General features: G+C 58.2%; 1 protein-coding gene across 6 annotated transcripts in view; it reads left to right on the top strand.

Annotated features, from left to right (window-relative positions):
- The window catches only part of COL18A1 (collagen type XVIII alpha 1 chain), a 94478-nt gene that overhangs the window by 34523 nt on the left and 43586 nt on the right, over positions 1–16369 (top strand). For 2 of the 6 annotated variants that reach the window (XM_027547842.1, XM_027547850.1), the window contains exon 1: positions 7661–8358. The exons of 1 other annotated variant lie outside the window; for it this stretch is intronic. In XM_027547842.1, coding sequence (XP_027403643.1) covers positions 7698–8358 — 661 coding nt within the window. In that variant the 5' untranslated portion in view covers positions 7661–7697. Of the gene's footprint in view, positions 1–7636; positions 9100–16369 lie in introns of those variants that run through there. 3 more of the 6 variants (XM_027547826.1, XM_027547830.1, XM_027547836.1) reach the window with 2 other exon arrangements.

Below are 16369 nucleotides of genomic sequence, written 5' to 3' on the forward strand. Positions count from 1 at the left end.
ATCCCGCTGGTATCCTTGTAGGAACTGGCCAACTGACCCTCATATCCATGTGGGATTTCAAGGCACCCAGCATAGCAATCTTGTAAAAGAAGAACAAAGTATATAAGCACCTCTCGTTCTTAAAGGAGTTTTAGAGCTTGTAAACATGTCTGCTCTGCTTTGGGGGGTGGAGTTTGGACGATTCCCAGAGTCTACAGCCTGACTGAGGAAGCATGCTTAGATCTTTTGTTTTGTGGTGCTGAGCTGATGTGCTAAGTCCTGTCCAACTCTGTGTGACCCCATGGACTGAAGCTGCCAGGCTCCTCTGTCCATGGGATTCTAAGGGTAAGAATACTGGAGTGGGCTGCTGTTTCCTCCTCCGGGGCATCTTCCAACCCAGGGATTGAACCCGTGTCTCCTGCACTGCAGGTAGACTCTTTTACCACTAGGGTTACCTGGAAACTGAACATCAGTTCAGTTCTGTTCAGTCGCTCAGTCGTGTCCAACTCTTTGCGACCCCATGAATTGCAGCACGCCAGGCCTCCCTGTCCATCACCAACTCCCAGAGTTCACTCAGACTCGCGTCCATCGAGTCAGTGATGCCATCCAGCCATCTCATCCTCTGTCGTCCCCTTCTCCTCCTGCCCCCAATCCCTCCCAGCATCAGAGTCTTTTCCAATGAGTCAACTCTTTGCATGAGGTGGCCAAAGTCCTGGAGTTTCAGCTTTAGCATCAGTCCTTCCAAAGAAATCCCAGGGCTGATCTCCTTCAGAATGGACTGGTTGGATCTCCTTTTCAATTAAGGGCAATTGATGGTGGTGTTGCCTGCTGGGTGCTCAGGGAAGCTAGGAACTGCTCCCACCTGGTGGGCAACCTGCTAAGGGTGTTGAAGGGTCGGCAGGGTAACTCCCACATGTGGCCGCAGGGGTGGGATGTGCCTGGAAAGCAGATCTGACCCCCCTCTGCGAGCCAACTGCATTTCCAGAGACAGGCGGTGGAGAGAGTGCTCCATGTGGACACAGGAGGTGAGCTCTGCTCTCCCTGTGAACTTCTCTTGTGGGAAGGTTGCAAACCTGCAGAAAAGTCGGAAGGACTGTGCGGAGTCTGCTCACGTGCGCCCTTCACCATGGTTCCCCTTCTTCCCCAGGCCTGTCCATGTCTGTCGCAGGGCCACACACGCCTCATGTACACGTCCACGTGTGTGTCCACACTCACATCCCTGTGCAGATGCACACGCTCCTCTCATTGCTGTGAGCACCACGTCCCAACCTGTTACCTGGCCTTCCCGAGTGTGTCTCCTGCAGCGGGGACATCACACCTGTCCACCTGCTCTCTGATGAACAGGCCATACTCACAGGGCCCTCCAGGTCCCAGTGAAGCTGGCCCTTGTCTCTGCTCGGTGGCCTGGGCACATCGAGGTGCCACGAGGCCCTTGGTGGCCGTGGCTCCTCAGTCTCTCACCCTGGATGGTGCCTCCCACCTCGCTTTCCTGACGCAGATGTTTCTGGACAGTCTGGCCACTGTCCTGTGAAACACCCTGTCTGAGTTGTCCAGCTGCTTCCTCATGTTTAGATTCCAGCTTCGGGGTGTGCCCTGGACAGGCGTGCACGTGTCCTCCACTTGGCCTTCCACCAGAAGCCAGGAGCCGGGAGCTGGGAGGGCATTGGTGTTTGGTGGTTGTTGGGTGGTCCCTTCGGGAAGGTGCTTGTTCCCTGAGATGTGTCCATGTCTTGAGAATCTCTGCTCTGTGACCACCTCTCACCTCCCTTGATGACCCCTCCAGCAGGGGGTCTCCACCTGCCATGCTCACCTCTCCAAGAACTGGCTCTGTGGGGGCCGGAGGGGCCCCAGTGTTTCTTGTCACCCTCAGGCCAGTGGTGGGTTTGCGGGAGAGGCCCACTCCTCTGAGTGCAGGGTGATGCTTGGTGTGGATCTAGGGGTTGGAGGGTTCCCAAGGCTCAATGTCACCCACAGAGGAGTCTGGGATTGAGGCTGGGGCTCTCCTTCCCACTAGGTGGCCCCTCGCCCACCCCTGCTTGGCCCGGCCTTGGGGTCACAGCCCTTGGGGGAGGAAGTAGGTTAAATGACGCCTGAGGACAGAAGGGGCAGGACAGCCTGGCAGTTAAAAATTAGAGAGTGTTGCAACGTGCCTGCCACCTTGGTCCTTGGGTCTGTGTGCTCGGCTCTCACTGGCCGTGCGGCCAGGTGGGTCCTCAGGTGACCGACACCCACAGGGAGGGGCGGTACCCACGGGCCTTGACCCGTAGTCCCAGCTGCCTGGCCTCCCTACGCCTGACCACTCAATATTCCCGGGAACCTGAGGGTGGACAGTGGCCATGAGGAAAGGCTGGGGCAGGGGCCCCGCCAGTGGTCCACATAGAGCCTGCTGCCAGCCCACCCAGCAACAGGGCTTTATCCCTGTGGGTCGACAGGGTCGCCGTGAAACACAGGGCTGGGGCAGGACATCTGGACACTCCGGACACTACAAACTAGTTGGACACAGAGAGGAGGGGTTGTGCTCCATTTTGGAGAGGCTGGAGACAGCGTGTCAACAGCGCACAGGTCTTTACAGGACGCGCTGCTGCCCTGGGGCCACCCACCCAAGCAGTGGGTGCTGGAACAGTTGTTTCTCAAGCCCTCTCCTCGGAGGCCTGGGGACACCTGCCAGGGCTGGCCAGTCATCAGGCAGGGGCCTGGGGACACCTGCCAGGGCTGCCCAGCTCCCGCAGGCCCACGCATATTGAACAGTCTCTAGTGTCTGGTCCTCAGGGGCAAGAGAGAGAACCCCAAATGACCTGAGGAGGGGGTCCCTGCAGGATGTGCTGGCTTGGGGGCCTTTGGGCAGGTGTGGGCAGCCCCAGGCAGACCACTCGGAGGGCCTCAGGGGAGACCCCGCCTGGGCCCAGGACGTCTGAGGCCCCAGGGGCAGTGCCCCCAAGAGCCAGGCAGACAAGGCCCTCCTCTGAGCTTGTGGCCCCACTCATCTCTTTGTTCCTCAGATTAGTTCTGCTCACATGTGGATGTTTCTGCTTTTTTTAAAAATGAAAATGAAAGATCACATTATTCAGGAATCCGAACCAGTCGCGCCAAGAAGACAGAACAAACCCTGGTGAACCGCAGGGCGAGGGGGAGCAGGGCAGGAGGCGGGGCGGGATGAGAGGCAGGGCAGTGGGCGTGGTGATATAGGAGGCGGGGCGGGGCGATGGGCGAGGCAGGGGCGTGAGGCAGGGGCGTGAGGCAGAACCTTTCGGAAGTTCTGGGTGCTGGGTCCTCTTCTAGCGGGTGGCCGGCCCCTCAGCCCCCCTGGTGCTTGGAGGGAGAGTGATCCTGAACCAGAAAGACCTGTCCCATAAGGACGGTGCCCAGGTGCCATCAGAGAGGCCCCAGGCGTGAGGGAGCAACTCAGATGGCTTTGGATTTGGGTGTCATTTGGGCATCATTCCGAAGAGAAGCTGCAAGTAGAAGGCTGAGCTCAGCCACTGTCACATGCAAGTCCTAATGCCCGTCCCTGGGTTGTGCAGACCCCAGGGGCGGCTAGCAAACCCCGACCTGGTGGGACTTCCCTGTTGGCCAGGGGCCTCCCTGGCATTGGAAACCCGAGACGGCCGTGTGCATAGGGGAGTGGACACAGTGCACCTGGACCCGAGACATGTGCACACGTGTGGGTCCATAGACGTGCACTGCATATACAGAGATGTACTGAGACACCCATCAGAGACACGCAGACACACACCTATAGACACACAGGCTCCCATGCACTTGGTGAGCCCTTTGGGGCATCAACAGGATAGAGGTGTTCGCTTGGTTTGTGCATGGGCAGAGGAGCAAGGAGGGCCTTTCAGCCAGGGCTGTGGGGTGTCCTGGTGGGGGTGGGGTGTTCCTGGCATGAGGAGAAAAGGGAATCCACTTGAAGCTTTGCTAGGGGTCACCTGACACCTGCAAGATTCCCAAGATATCCCAGAACCTGTGAGAGAGAAAGCCACCTTGTTATTCCCAACACCACCTTCCTATCTCCACTGGGTCGAGAATTCTCTTCTATAAATTAAAATACCATTGTATTTGATAGTGTCCAAGAAACTTCAGACAGAAACTCCATGTCTTTCAAAGGTCAGAGGTCACCAGAGATAGTTCTGCAGGCGGGGCGGGTGGTGGTGGGGAACCAACCCATGCAGGAGAACTTGACTTAAGTAGTGGCAGCATGGACTCTGAATACAGGAGGACACCAGGTTAATAAAGTACAGAAGCTACCACACCATCGAGGAGGAGGCGTCATCACAGAGGCAGGGCAGCCCTGTCTGGAGCTGCAGGGCAGTAAGCATGGGGCACGAGGCCTTGAGGGGTGTGTGAGAGCTTGCAGAAGGAGACCCAGCAGGAACCATGCTGTTGGCTTCTGGTCCTGGGCCCAGTGAATTCCTAGCTCACCAGGAATTCCCGGATCCCGGTCACTCCTAACCTGGGGGCCCGGAAACATGGGTCCTGACCCAGAGGTATCTGTGTTTCAGCCATTTCCAGGGGTTTCCCTCAAAACCCGTTTCCCCTCCTCCATCCCCATGGGCAGCTCAGGGAAGACTATCCAGCCTCCATGTTGAGCACGGACTCTGGAGGAACCAGCACCCACAGGACCCTCCGCAGGGCCCTGAGGCTCAGACCCTGTGTGTCCTGATGGGCTGGCCCAGGCAGGCCTGTGGCAGCCACAGCCAGCAGGGAGCATGGTCTACACCGCAGGCTTTCTGAATGCTGCTGTGCCCATGGGCATGTGTGTGTGGGGGTGTGTGCATGTGCGTGTGAGTCTGTGCACATGAACGTGTGTACAGGTGTGTGATGTGGGGGAGGGGTGTCTCAGCCCAGCACCTCGGCAGGTTGCTTCCCAATGGGAGCCGAGGCCTGGGGCAGGGCCATGCTGGTGTTCTCAGAGGAGGTGGACGTGTGATGTTCTCAGAGTGCTGGGAGGTGACCTTGGCATCCAGAAGGTGGGCAGGAAGAGTGGGGTCGGGGGGGAGGGTGGGGGTGTCTCCCGGGGATGGTGTGGGTGCTCAGTGCAGGGGGGCCACAGCAGCACGGTTCCGTGCTCCTGGCTCTCCCAAGCAGGGTGAGGTGAACGAGTGCGTGTGGGGCCGGGGCTGCTGCGGGGCCCCAGGGAGTAGCTGAGGCCGGGGACCAGGGTGAACAGGGCAGCCCCACGCTGACGGCACGGAGGCTGTCCCTCAACTGGGCCCAGGGTCTCCCTCCAGAACGTGCCCGGAGAAGGGGAAGGGCTTCTGGAATTTCTGTCCTGAGATTTTCCGGAGACTTTCAGGCATAAAATCCCATTAGTGGCAGTAAACAGCAAGAACGTTCTCTGGGCGTTTCTGAGAATTCTGGGATGGGTGGGGGGACCCAGATGTCGGCTCACATGGTGCTCCCCCTGGGCGTTTCTGAGAATTCTGGGATGGGTAGGGGGCCCAGATGTCGGCTCACATGGTGCTCCCCCGCCCTTTTCCAGAGGAGACCGGTGTTCTGCCGTCCTGAACCATGCTTTTGACCCCAGGCTGCCCAGCCCCCTGGACAGCATTTATCGACAGCATCCTTGTCCTGAACTGGGCCCAGCCACAGCCTGGAGTGGACAGGGATCTCGGGGAACTTGGGTAGAGGGGCAGCTGGTGTGCCAGGCATGCAGGGCACACATGGGGTCTAGCGTGGAGCGTGGTGTGTGTGTGGGGAGGCGTGAGATTGCGTGTGAGCCTGCAGGAGGGAGCACCTGTGTTTGCTGAAGTGAGTGTTGGGCATGTGCAGGCATGTGTGTAGACCGCCTGGATTCACCTGGGCTCCTGTCTCCCAGGCTCTGGCCCCTGGTCAGCTGGCCGAGGATTCCTTACCGTGAGCGCTTCTGGCCATGCTGTGTGCAGGCCCACGGTAAAGGCAGGAGCTGGGCCCCGGCCTGCTGACTGTGGACATTGCTTTATAGACCGCCCATCAGGTGGTCAGGATGGGACAGAGCTTGGAGCTGGTCCTGCCCTGGGGCCCTCTTATTGGGGGAAAATCCCCCCACCCGTCCTCCTGCTGCTGCCTGAGGCCCCTCCTGGGGGGGATTGAAGGGGCATCACCGAGGGCAGGTGCTGGGCGGGGAGGGGGCAGCATCCTCCGAGTCAGACACCCACACCAGCCATGAGTCCCAGGCACGGCTGCTCTGGCACCAGGGCCTTCTCCCCATACCCCAAAGTGGGCTCTGGGAGGACCTAAGTTCTCGGGGCCACATTCCTTAGTGTCCTGGATGAGGAATTGTATCATCTGAGGGCTTTCCTGGTGGATCAGTGGTAAAGAATCTGCCTGGGTTGGGAAGATCCTCTGGAGGAGGAAATGGCAACTCACTCCAGTATTCTTGCCTGGAGAATCCCGTGGATAGAGGAGCCTGGCGGGCTCCACAGAGTCACAACGAGTTGGACACAACTGAGCAGGCAGGTTTGAGGTTTCATGAAGGAAGGAGTCGGGACTGGGTGGGAGGAGTCCAGCTGCAGGCCGGTGTCTCCAGTGTGGGACACCCCTGGAAGGGGCACTGAGCGATGTCTAGAGGAGGCTGGTGCCCAGGGCCTGCAGGCAGGGCATGATCACCCAGCCCTCCTCCCTGCTCTCAGGCTGAGCTCTGAGCAGCGGGAGCAGTGGGGAGGATCTCCGTTTGTCTGGAGACTTTGGTCTCATCAAGTCCATAATCTCCCTTTGCTTTCATGTAGATTCCCAACTGCCCCAACTGCCGTGCTGTTCCTTTGGGGCAATTCTCAAGAGTTGATCAGAAACTCCCAGGTCTGAGCAAAATACTCATGAGAACTCAAACACCGGCAGGGTTGCCAGAGACCTTGGTCCCAGCCAATGGAGACATAGGGCTGGTGTGACTGAGCAGGTTTTAAGAGTGAAAGGGAAGAAGAGGCTGTGATCTCTGGCAGGATGGAGTGAGGGAAGCCAAGTGTCCGTGGGGGGGACAGAGCCAGGTGGGTTAGGGAGCAGGTGACTCTGAGCAGGCCCCAGGGGCTGGATGCTGACCATTTCAGCAGCTGCAGCAGGAGGAAGGACTCAGAGCGAGCCCAGTGGTTTCCAAGCTCCAGCTTTGCTCCAGAGCTGTGGCCCAAGGCCAGGCTTCCAGGCTTTTCCCAGTCAAAGTGGCTCCAAGTGCAGAGGGTGGTGGGCACAGGGGACTGGGGGCTGCCTCCTGAGATTCCTAGCCCTACCTAGGGCAGATGCCCTGAGGGCCTGTGCCCTCTGCTTTCTCAGCTCTGGGCTCTGCAGGCTGCAGGGTGAGGAGGAGGGTCCTTCCTGAGCCTCAGAGCATGCAGGAGCCCCCTCTACCCTCAGGGGACTAAGGTGCTGGCCTGGAGCCCGCCCAGTTCCCACATACCCGAGCAGGGACTCGAATGGCAGTCTGGAAGGGCCCAGGGCTCCTCTGGGTCCCAGCGGAGGGAGCTGGGAACTCCTCTGGCCGCTCTGCCAGTGCCCTTTGGCCTCTGGCGGGGGAGGTCTTCCACTGCTTCTAGGAAGTGTGAGGCATTCTTGGGGGGTGCCTGTTGCCTTGCGTGATTTGCCTGTTTTCCCTCTTGAAGTAGAAAGGTGGAAGGAGGAGCCGCTCAGATGGATGAATGGGGAGCTGGCTGCTGGCCGGGGATGGAGGGCGGGGAGCGGGAGGCGGGAGCGGGCTGGCCCCACCTCCTGACAGCAGAGGCGGCCTGCTGCTCTGCGGAGCACACAGCCCCATGGCTCCCGACCCCAGCAGCGGCCGCGGCCACCACGGCCTCCTGCTGCTTGCCTGCTGCCTCTCGGCCGCCCAGGCTGACCTGTTCTCCTGGATATGGCCTGGGAACAGTGCCTGGCCCATAGCTGCGCCAGCCTCCAAGCCCCCGGACAGCTCACCTGTGTGGCCCACGGAGGATACCACCACGCACGTGGCCCCCCGGGATGCTCCCACCGACTGGTGGAAAGTCTCTGCCAGCCCCACAGCCCCTCTGGGGAGGCCGGAGGTGGGGCAGGGCCAGACCCCCACTGGCCCCACGGCCTCCACCGTGAGCCTGGACCCAAAGGAGGAAAACATCGCCGGCGTCGGAGCCAAGATCCTGAACGTGGCTCAGGGCATCCGGAGCTTTGTCCAGCTGTGGGACAACGCTAAGGACACCACCCCTGCCGAGAGCTCTGCCGGGGCAGGGACGCCGCCCCCCACGGACACCATGGACGCCCTCTCCACCCCTGGACCCTCCATCACCCCCCAGGACAGTGGGACCACCCTCCAGCTGAGCACCACGGCCCTGAGCTCTCCAGACACCCAGAGGACTGAGGCCGGCACCCTGCCAATGCCCACCCAGCCGCCACCCTCCCCCGGCAGACCCTGGTTCAGGGAGTCCTTGGTATCGCCGACCCCAGGTAGATCTTCTCTTTCCTCCGTGCCGGCCCGGGCGCCTCCCCGGGGAAGCCAGCTGCCTCTCGGGCGGCCCCTGCAGCTGGACGGTGAAGGACTCTTGCTTGCAGCAGCCCGTCCCGGCCAGCAGCATGCTGACAACCGCAGGCCCATGCCGCCTCTGCCTCCCCTGGTGACGGGTTCCCTGGGCAAGCACACTGCCCTCTGGGCTCTCTCCTCTGACCCCCCTGCCAAACTGTCTCATGTCGCAGTCTCAGCTCTAACTGTGGACAGTGGTGCTTGGGCTCCCCACGTGGCTAATTCTGCGGGGCCTGGTCTTGCTAACAAGTCCACACTGCTCGGGGCTGCTGAGCTGGCTGCCACCGAGCAGCCTGTCCCCACCACCGCTGGCCGCTGCCTGCCCCTGCTGCCCTCCCTGGCTCTCTGCGGCCACCTGGGCATCAGACGCTCCTGGTGGCCCAACCACCTCCACCACACAAGTCGGGAGGAGGTGCAGGCCGCGGTCCCAGCCTGGGGGGCACTGCTCCGGACCCACTGCCACCGCTTCCTGGCCTGGTTCTTCTGCCTGCTGCTGGCACCCCCCTGCGGGCCCGGCCTGCCGCCCGGCCTGCCACCCTGTCGCCAGTTCTGCGAGGCCCTGGAGGACGCATGCTGGAGCCACCTGGACGGGCGCGGGCTGCCACTCCCCTGCGCCTCGCTCCCGGCCCGCGAGGACGGGCACTGCGTGTTCATAGGGCCACCGGCAGGTAACGGCTCGCCTGCCACCTGCTTTCCCATCGGTCCAGCCAGGAGAGCTCGGCCAGGGCTGCGTGAGCCTGGCTCGGGGGCCCCGCTGGCCCTGATGTCATGCCCTCGGGAGGCCAGACGGGGCCTCCTTTCCAGGAGGAGGCAGAGGTCTGGGGAGGCCTAGAGGCAGGCTGAGACCAGAGGTCTGTATGTGACAGCAGGTCTCCTCTGGCCCCAGGATCACATGTCATGTGCGTGTCAGAGGGGAAACGGAGGCATAGACAGAGATAGACCACTGAATTCTGCTCCCAGTCACTGGGCTGCAGCGTCTCAGGTCCTTTCTGTGTCCCAGCCTGCATGATCGAGGGGCCCGCAGGGGTGGGGGGCTTGCTGCTCTGAAAATCCGGAAGTCTTGACCACCCAGCGGTCAGTAAGTCTGAGGAGCTCACAGGGGCCCCGCCAGCCGGCCTGTGAGCTCCAGAGCCTCTCCATTCCTGGGCAGTGGGAGGGTCACTCCCTCCTGGGGGCCATGTCCCCCCCGGGACTGCACCCCCAGCACCATGTGGCCAGTATGGGGTGGACGGGCCACCACAGCTGCTAGGCCCCCCAGCTCCCTCTGCGTCCATGGTGGGGCTGGGCCCTCGAGCAGAGCCCACTGCCCATTTGCACTGCTGGCCTGACCTGTCCTTGACCTGCTGTGTGTGTCCTGCCCCCCAACCCTGTGGTGTTGTGGGGAACAGCCTCGACCTGCTCACTGGTCTGCAGAGTCATTGGGCTTTGGAGCTGACCCAGTGCGAGGAGAGATGGCTGCCCTGGACCCTGAGAGGGAGTGTCACCTGCTGGGCTCCTGGGGAATGTGTGTGGGTGATTCGCTGGCCAGCTCTGGGATGCAGCGAGGAGGAGCCCACGCCAGGGCAGGGCAGGAACAAGTGCCCACGACAGGCGGAGTCCACCCCAAGGAAGGAGAAAACCAAGGGAGAGGGAGAAGTGGCCGTGGCTTCTGTATACAGATGGATGGGACACTGGTCAAGGGGTGATGGTGGCTGAACCCTGGGTGTGAGCAGGGTGGCCAGAAGGGCATCCTAGGAGCAGCCTGGGCAGGCTCTGCTCCAGGAGGGCATCTGAGGTGTGTGCAGAGCCCAGGGCCTGCGGCGGCCCCTGTGAGCAGGGCCGAGGGCAGAGCAGGGCTGTGCCCAGGTATGTCAGCACAGAGGGCGTTGACCTCACCCTGCGGGGGTGTCGTCCACAGTGAGCCACATGTCCCCCTCCCCCACAGTCATCATCCTCATGCTGGGCTGGCCTGGGCCCTCTCTGCCCTGTCCCTGCCAAGCCCAGGGGGCTGGGGCAGCCCTGCAGGGAGCTGTCCTTCCAGGAGGACCCCAGTCCCACCCAAAAGCCCACCTCCTCTTCCTGTCCCATAGTATGGGGGGTGAGGGTGGGGCCCGGCGTGCTCTCCAGGGCCCTGAACACACACACATCCTTCTTCTGGGCCTTGGGCAGGACCCAGGTCCCCTTTGGGTCAGGGATCAGCTGTAGCGGGCCTAGGACTGGGGGTGGGTTGGGGGTGGGCCTCATGTGGGCAAGGCCCTGGCCAGGCTGCGTGGGGTGTGGAATTTCCTTGACCGTAGCTTGCCTGAGGAGTGGCCTGAAGGGACTTCCCACTGGACATGTGCTTACATTGGCAGGGCCCCTGCCTGTGAGGGAGGCTGTGTTCTGAGCGGAAGCCTGGGAGATGCTCTGTTGCACTCGGATGTCCGTCACCCCAGGGACCCACGGGCCCAGAGCTGGAGCATTCTCCCCTCCTCTGGCCTCTCGGTGGCAACCACCCACCCACTCCAGTCCCCTGCACTGGGCTGGACGGTCCCTCTGCCCCTTTGTGCTGGGGAAGGGGCCCTGGGATGAGACTGTCTCTGACTGAGTCCCTCAGGCTGCTGGCGTGTTGGGGCCGCAGGGTGGGCTGGGGTGTGCGCAGGGTATCTCTGGGGGGTGGCCAAGCCAAGGTGCTAGGTGCTGCCTGCCCAGGCCCCGGCAGACTCCCTGCAGGGCTCCAGCCCTGCCTCCATGGCACCAGCACCCCTGTCTGTCCTTCCCCCACCTCCCAGCAGAGATGGGCCCCCTGTGCCGGGCCCCTGGGCCATATGGCCGGTAGGGGAGGGGAGTGGCTGCTGCCGTCAAGGCCCCATCAGCTCCGTCTGTGTCCACGGTCAGGCTGGGCCCTGAGTTGTGCCCTCTCCCCTCCGAGTAGCCTGGCCCATCGGAGTCAGGCTGGGAGTGTCCCGGTCCCCTCCCCTCTCTGTGAAGGCAGCACACCATTATTATTTATTATAATACTAATATTACTATTTATTCTGAGGAGACCCTCACAATAAGGTGAGTGAGGCCCCACATAGGGAGAGCGGGATACGTCCATCTCAGCTCCTTCTGGGTCCCTGCCAGGTGGACCAGCGAGGGGGCTGTCCCCCTGTGAGTGAGTGAGGACCAAGCTGGGGTCAGAGGGATGGGGCAGGGGCCCCGCCTGGAAGAGGCAGGTTTTGCAGATGAGCGGGCTCAGCCTGAAGGAAGGAGCGTGCAGAGTGGCCAGAGTTCAGAGCGGCTTTTTCTCCTGCAAACCACACACGCTGGCCCCAGGCCGCCCACACCTGCCTCTCAGCCTCTGGGGCCACCGTGCTTGTCTCATCCTGGGCTGCTTCTCCTCTGCGTTAGATTTTCATCTCAGGCTGGTCGTGCGCACACTCATCAAGGTCCAGGCCTCACAGGAGAGGGCTGGACTCAGCGCCCTGCGTATGGAATGTCTGTGGATTTGCACAGATATGGTGTGTGTGTCCTAGGCCCGCGGGGACAGATGACCACAGACTCGGGGGCTCCAGTGAACATAGATTGTAACCTTTGGAGTCAGGAATCTGAAATCAATCTCTTGGGGCCAAAAACAAGGTGTGGGGGCTGCGTTCCTCCCGGGGCTCAGGGAAGGCTCGGTCTCTGCCTCTTCAGCTTCTGGAGGCGCCTGCATTCCTTGGCTCACCGCCCTCCCTCCATCGTCAAGCCTGTGGAGTCGGCCAGCCCTTCTCAGGCTGCTCTGGCTCCCTCCTGGCTGGGAGAGCTCTCTGCTCAGGGCGTAGTGGGGTTGGGTGGGGCCCTCATCCTGAGGGCTGGAACAGCTGTCACACCTGCAGAGCCTCGGGCTCCAGATGCTGCAGGACCGACATCTTGGAGCTGGTTACTTAGCTCCATTAGCGCGTTTGTGCACGTGTGTGTGTGCCCACGCGTACGTGAGACTCCTACTTTGTGGACGTGGGACCACGTTCTGTGTCTGAAATTCCCTCTTCCTGCACAGTCTGGGACGTCCTCCCCGTGTCACTGGAGGGCGGGATGGAGAGCCCCTCATCCTCCCCATTTCTTCGTTTCTCACATGTTCACGTCTGTGTTAATGACTCGCATGCGGCCTGAGAGCCCCCGTATGGCCTGGCTTTGGGTGCTGGGTGACACCCCATGTGGAATGCAGAGCCTTCTTCAAGGGTTGCTTGGATGCCGTCGGCATTTTCTCTGCCAGATCACTAGAAATGTTCCCCAAGGCCAGTAGGCTCCCCTATGGCACGGGCCCTGGCACAGGGCTCCCTCCTGACCACCTCCCTGAGCCCCAGGGCCACGGGCTGCATGTCACCACAGCCACGGACTGTGCACCACCAAGGCTGTGGCGCAGGTGCAGATTCGAGTGTGATGAACGTGTCGGCGGGGATGCGGGTCTCCATCCTCTCAGGAGGATTCCCAGCCCGGTGTGTCCCTGAGACGTTCGTCCTCCATGTGTTTTCTCTGTGCTGCTGGGTGAGGACCCCTACCCCCACAGCCTTCTTGACTCGGTGATCACTGCCGTGTGTGGGGAAGGGACAGGATGGCCTTTGTTTAGACACGTGATCAGGTTGTCTTACCTCGGTGGTCGCGTCCCATCTCATGGGGCAGTGGGCGGGGAGAGAGCCCCCAGGAGCTGCACTGTGAATGAGGACTCTCTCCCCTTTCTGCTGTGTGCGCAGGTCGGGATGGGGCTTATCACATCTCGGTGGGCTGTCAAAATAACCGTCCCCTTTGTCCCACTTAGTGGCTTTCATCTAGAATTCTGTTTTATCTGATGTGGTGTTGCAATATTTGCTTACTTTTCTTGTTATCCTCTGCCTGATGTTTTGACCATGTTTTTCAGAGCAGCTTTAGGTTCACAGCAAACTTGATAGGGGGGCACCCAGAGTTCCCGTGCACCGTCTGCTGCCCCCGCTGTCAGCACCCTCATTTGAGCCTGCATTGAGCTGTCATAATCACCAGAGTCCAAACGCTGCGTGCTGGACAACATCTTCATCGCCCTACAAATCCTCTCTGCTCCACCCGTTCACCCCCAGCCCCACCAGTTCCTGGAAACCATCCGTCTTTTCACTGTCTTCATAGTTGTGCCTTTTCCAGAGAGTCATATAGTCGGAATCATACAGTCTGCAGCCTTTTCACATTGGCTTCTTAGTCATTATGCATTCAAGATTCCTCCGTGTCTTTCTTGACTTAATAGCTTGTTTTTAGCTGAATGATGTTCCACTGTAGGATGGACTGCAGTTTATTTATTCATTCATCCACTGAAGGGCTTCTTGGTTCCTTCCAGGTTTTGTCAGTTATGAGTTGTTCTTGTTATTTAGTCACTAAGTCGTGTCCGACTCCTTGTGACCCCATGGACTGTAGCCCGCCAGGCTCCTCTGTTCATGGGATTCTCCAGGCAAGAATACTGGAGTGGGTTGCCATTTCCTCCTCCAGGGGATCTTCCCCACCCAGGGATAGAACCTGCCTCTCTTGTGTCTCCTGCATGGCAGGTGGGTTCTTTACCCGATGAGCCATCCAGGAAGCCCCCAGTTATCAGTAAAGTTTCTAGAAACATCCATGTGCTGGTTTTAGTGTAGATACAGGTTTCAGCTCCTTTGGGTAAATACCCAGAAGCATGATTGCTGTTTCCTGTATGTTTAGTTTCTTAAGAAACTACCAAACTGTCTTCCCAAGTGGCTGCACCATTCTGCACGCACCCCACCTCCCCCAGCAGTAATGAGAATTTCTTTCGCTCCACATCCTCGCCAGCGCTTGGTGGTGTCGCTATTCCAGATGTTGGCCATTCTGGCAGGTGTGTAGTGAGAGCTCATTGTTGTTTTATTTTGTTTTTATTTTACTTTTTGGCTGTGCCATGTGACCTGTGGGATATTAGTTCCCTGACCAGGGACTGAACCCGTATACCCAGCAGTGAAAGTGAGGATTCCCAACCCCGGACCTACCAGGGAATCCCCTTGTTTCAGTTTGCATTTTCCTGATGACAGCTGATGGGGAGCATCTGTTCAATCTGCCATCCCTGCCTCTTCTTTGGTGAGGTGTCTGTTTCGATCTTTTGTGCATTTTTCAGTCAAGCTGTTCATGTTCTCGTTGTTGAGATTTAAGTGTTCTTTGCATATTTTGGATAAGAGTCCTTCGTGTGATGCCTGTTTTGCAGTTTTTTTTCCTCCCAGTCTGGCTTGTCTGCTCATTCTCCTAACGGTGTCTTTTGGAGAACAGATGTTTTTCATTTTAAGCAAGTCCAGCTTGTCAGTTCTTTCATGAATTGTGTTTGTGTTGTATCTAAAAAGTCATTGCCAAAAGCACAATCATTAAGCATTTCTCTCCTATTATCTTCTGGGAGTTTTATAGTTTTGCACTTTACATTTAGATCTGTGATCCATTGTGAATTAATTTTTGTGAAGCGTGTAAGGTCTGTGTCTAGATTCTTTTTTTTCTTCATGTGATATCCAGATGTTACAGCACCATTTGTTAAAAAGACTATCTTTTCCCCATTATACTATGTTTGATTTTTTAATTCAAGCTTGGCTATATTTATATGCATCTCTTTCTGGGCTCTCTATTCTGTTCCATTGATCTACTTGTCTCTTCTTTTGTCAAGACCACACTGTCTTGATTCCCATAGCTGTATCAGTTCAGTTCAGTTGCTCAGTCGTGTCCGACTCTTTGCGACCCCATGAACCACAGCACGCCAGGCCTCCCTGTCCATCACCAACCCCTGGAGTCTACTCAAACCCATGTCCACTGAGCCGGTGATGCCATCCAACCATCTCATCCTCTGTTGTCCCCTTCTCCTCCTGCCCCTAATCCCTCCCAGCATCAGGGTCTTTTCCAATGAGTCAACTCTTCACATGAGGTGGCCAAAGTATTGGAGTTTCAGCTTCAGCATCAGTCCTTCCAATGAACACCCAGGACTGATCTCCTTTAGGATGGACTGGTTGGATCTCCTTGCAGTCCAAGGGACTCTCAAGAGTCTTTTCCAACCCCACAGTTCAAAAGCATCAGTTCTTTGGTGCTTAGCTTTCTTCACAGTCCCAACTCTCACATCCATACATGACCACTGGAAAAACCATAGCCTTGACTAGACAGACCTTTGTTGGCAAAGTAATGTCTCTGCTTTTTATTATGCTGTCTAGGTTGGTCATAACTTTCCTTCCAAGGAGTCAGTGTCTTTTAATTTCATGGCTGCAGTCACCATCTGCAGGGATTTTGGAACCCCACAAAATAAAGTCAGCCACTGTTTCCACTGTTTCCCCATCTATTTGCCATGAAGTGATGGGACCGGATGCCATGATCTTCGTTTTCTGAATGTTGAGCTTTAAACCAACTTTTTCACTCTCCTCTTTCACTTTCATCAAGAGGCTCTTTAGTTCTTCTTCACTTTCTGCCATAAGGGTGGCGTCATCTGCATATCTGAGGTTATTGATATTTCTCCCGGCAATCTTGATTCCTGCTTGTGCTCCTTCCAGCCCAGCGTTTCTCATGATGTACTCTGCACAGAAGTTAAATAAGCAGGGTGACAATATACAGCCTTGACGTACTCCTTTTCCTATTTGGAACCAGTCTGTTGTTCCATGTCCAGTTCTAACTGTTGCTTCCTGGCCTGCATACAGGTTTCTCAAGAGGCAGGTCAGGTGGTCTGGTATTCCCATCTCTTTCAAAATTGTCCACAGTTTATTGTGATCCACACAGTCTAAGGCTTTGGCATACTCAGTAAAGCAGAAATAGATGTTTTCTGGAATTCTCTTGCTTTTTCCATGATCCAGCGGATGTTGGCAATTTGATCTCTGGTTCCTCTGCCTTTTCTGAAACCAGCTTGAACATCTGGAAGTTTACGGGTCACATATTACTGAAGCCTGGCTTGGAGAATTTTGAGCATTACTTTACTAGCGTGTGAGATGAGTGCAATTGTGCAGTAGTTTGAGCATTCTTTGGCATTGCCTTTCT

The sequence above is a fragment of the Bos indicus x Bos taurus genome, chromosome 1, assembly GCF_003369695.1.
Source record: "Bos indicus x Bos taurus breed Angus x Brahman F1 hybrid chromosome 1, Bos_hybrid_MaternalHap_v2.0, whole genome shotgun sequence".
Taxonomy (NCBI): Eukaryota; Metazoa; Chordata; class Mammalia; order Artiodactyla; family Bovidae; genus Bos; species Bos indicus x Bos taurus.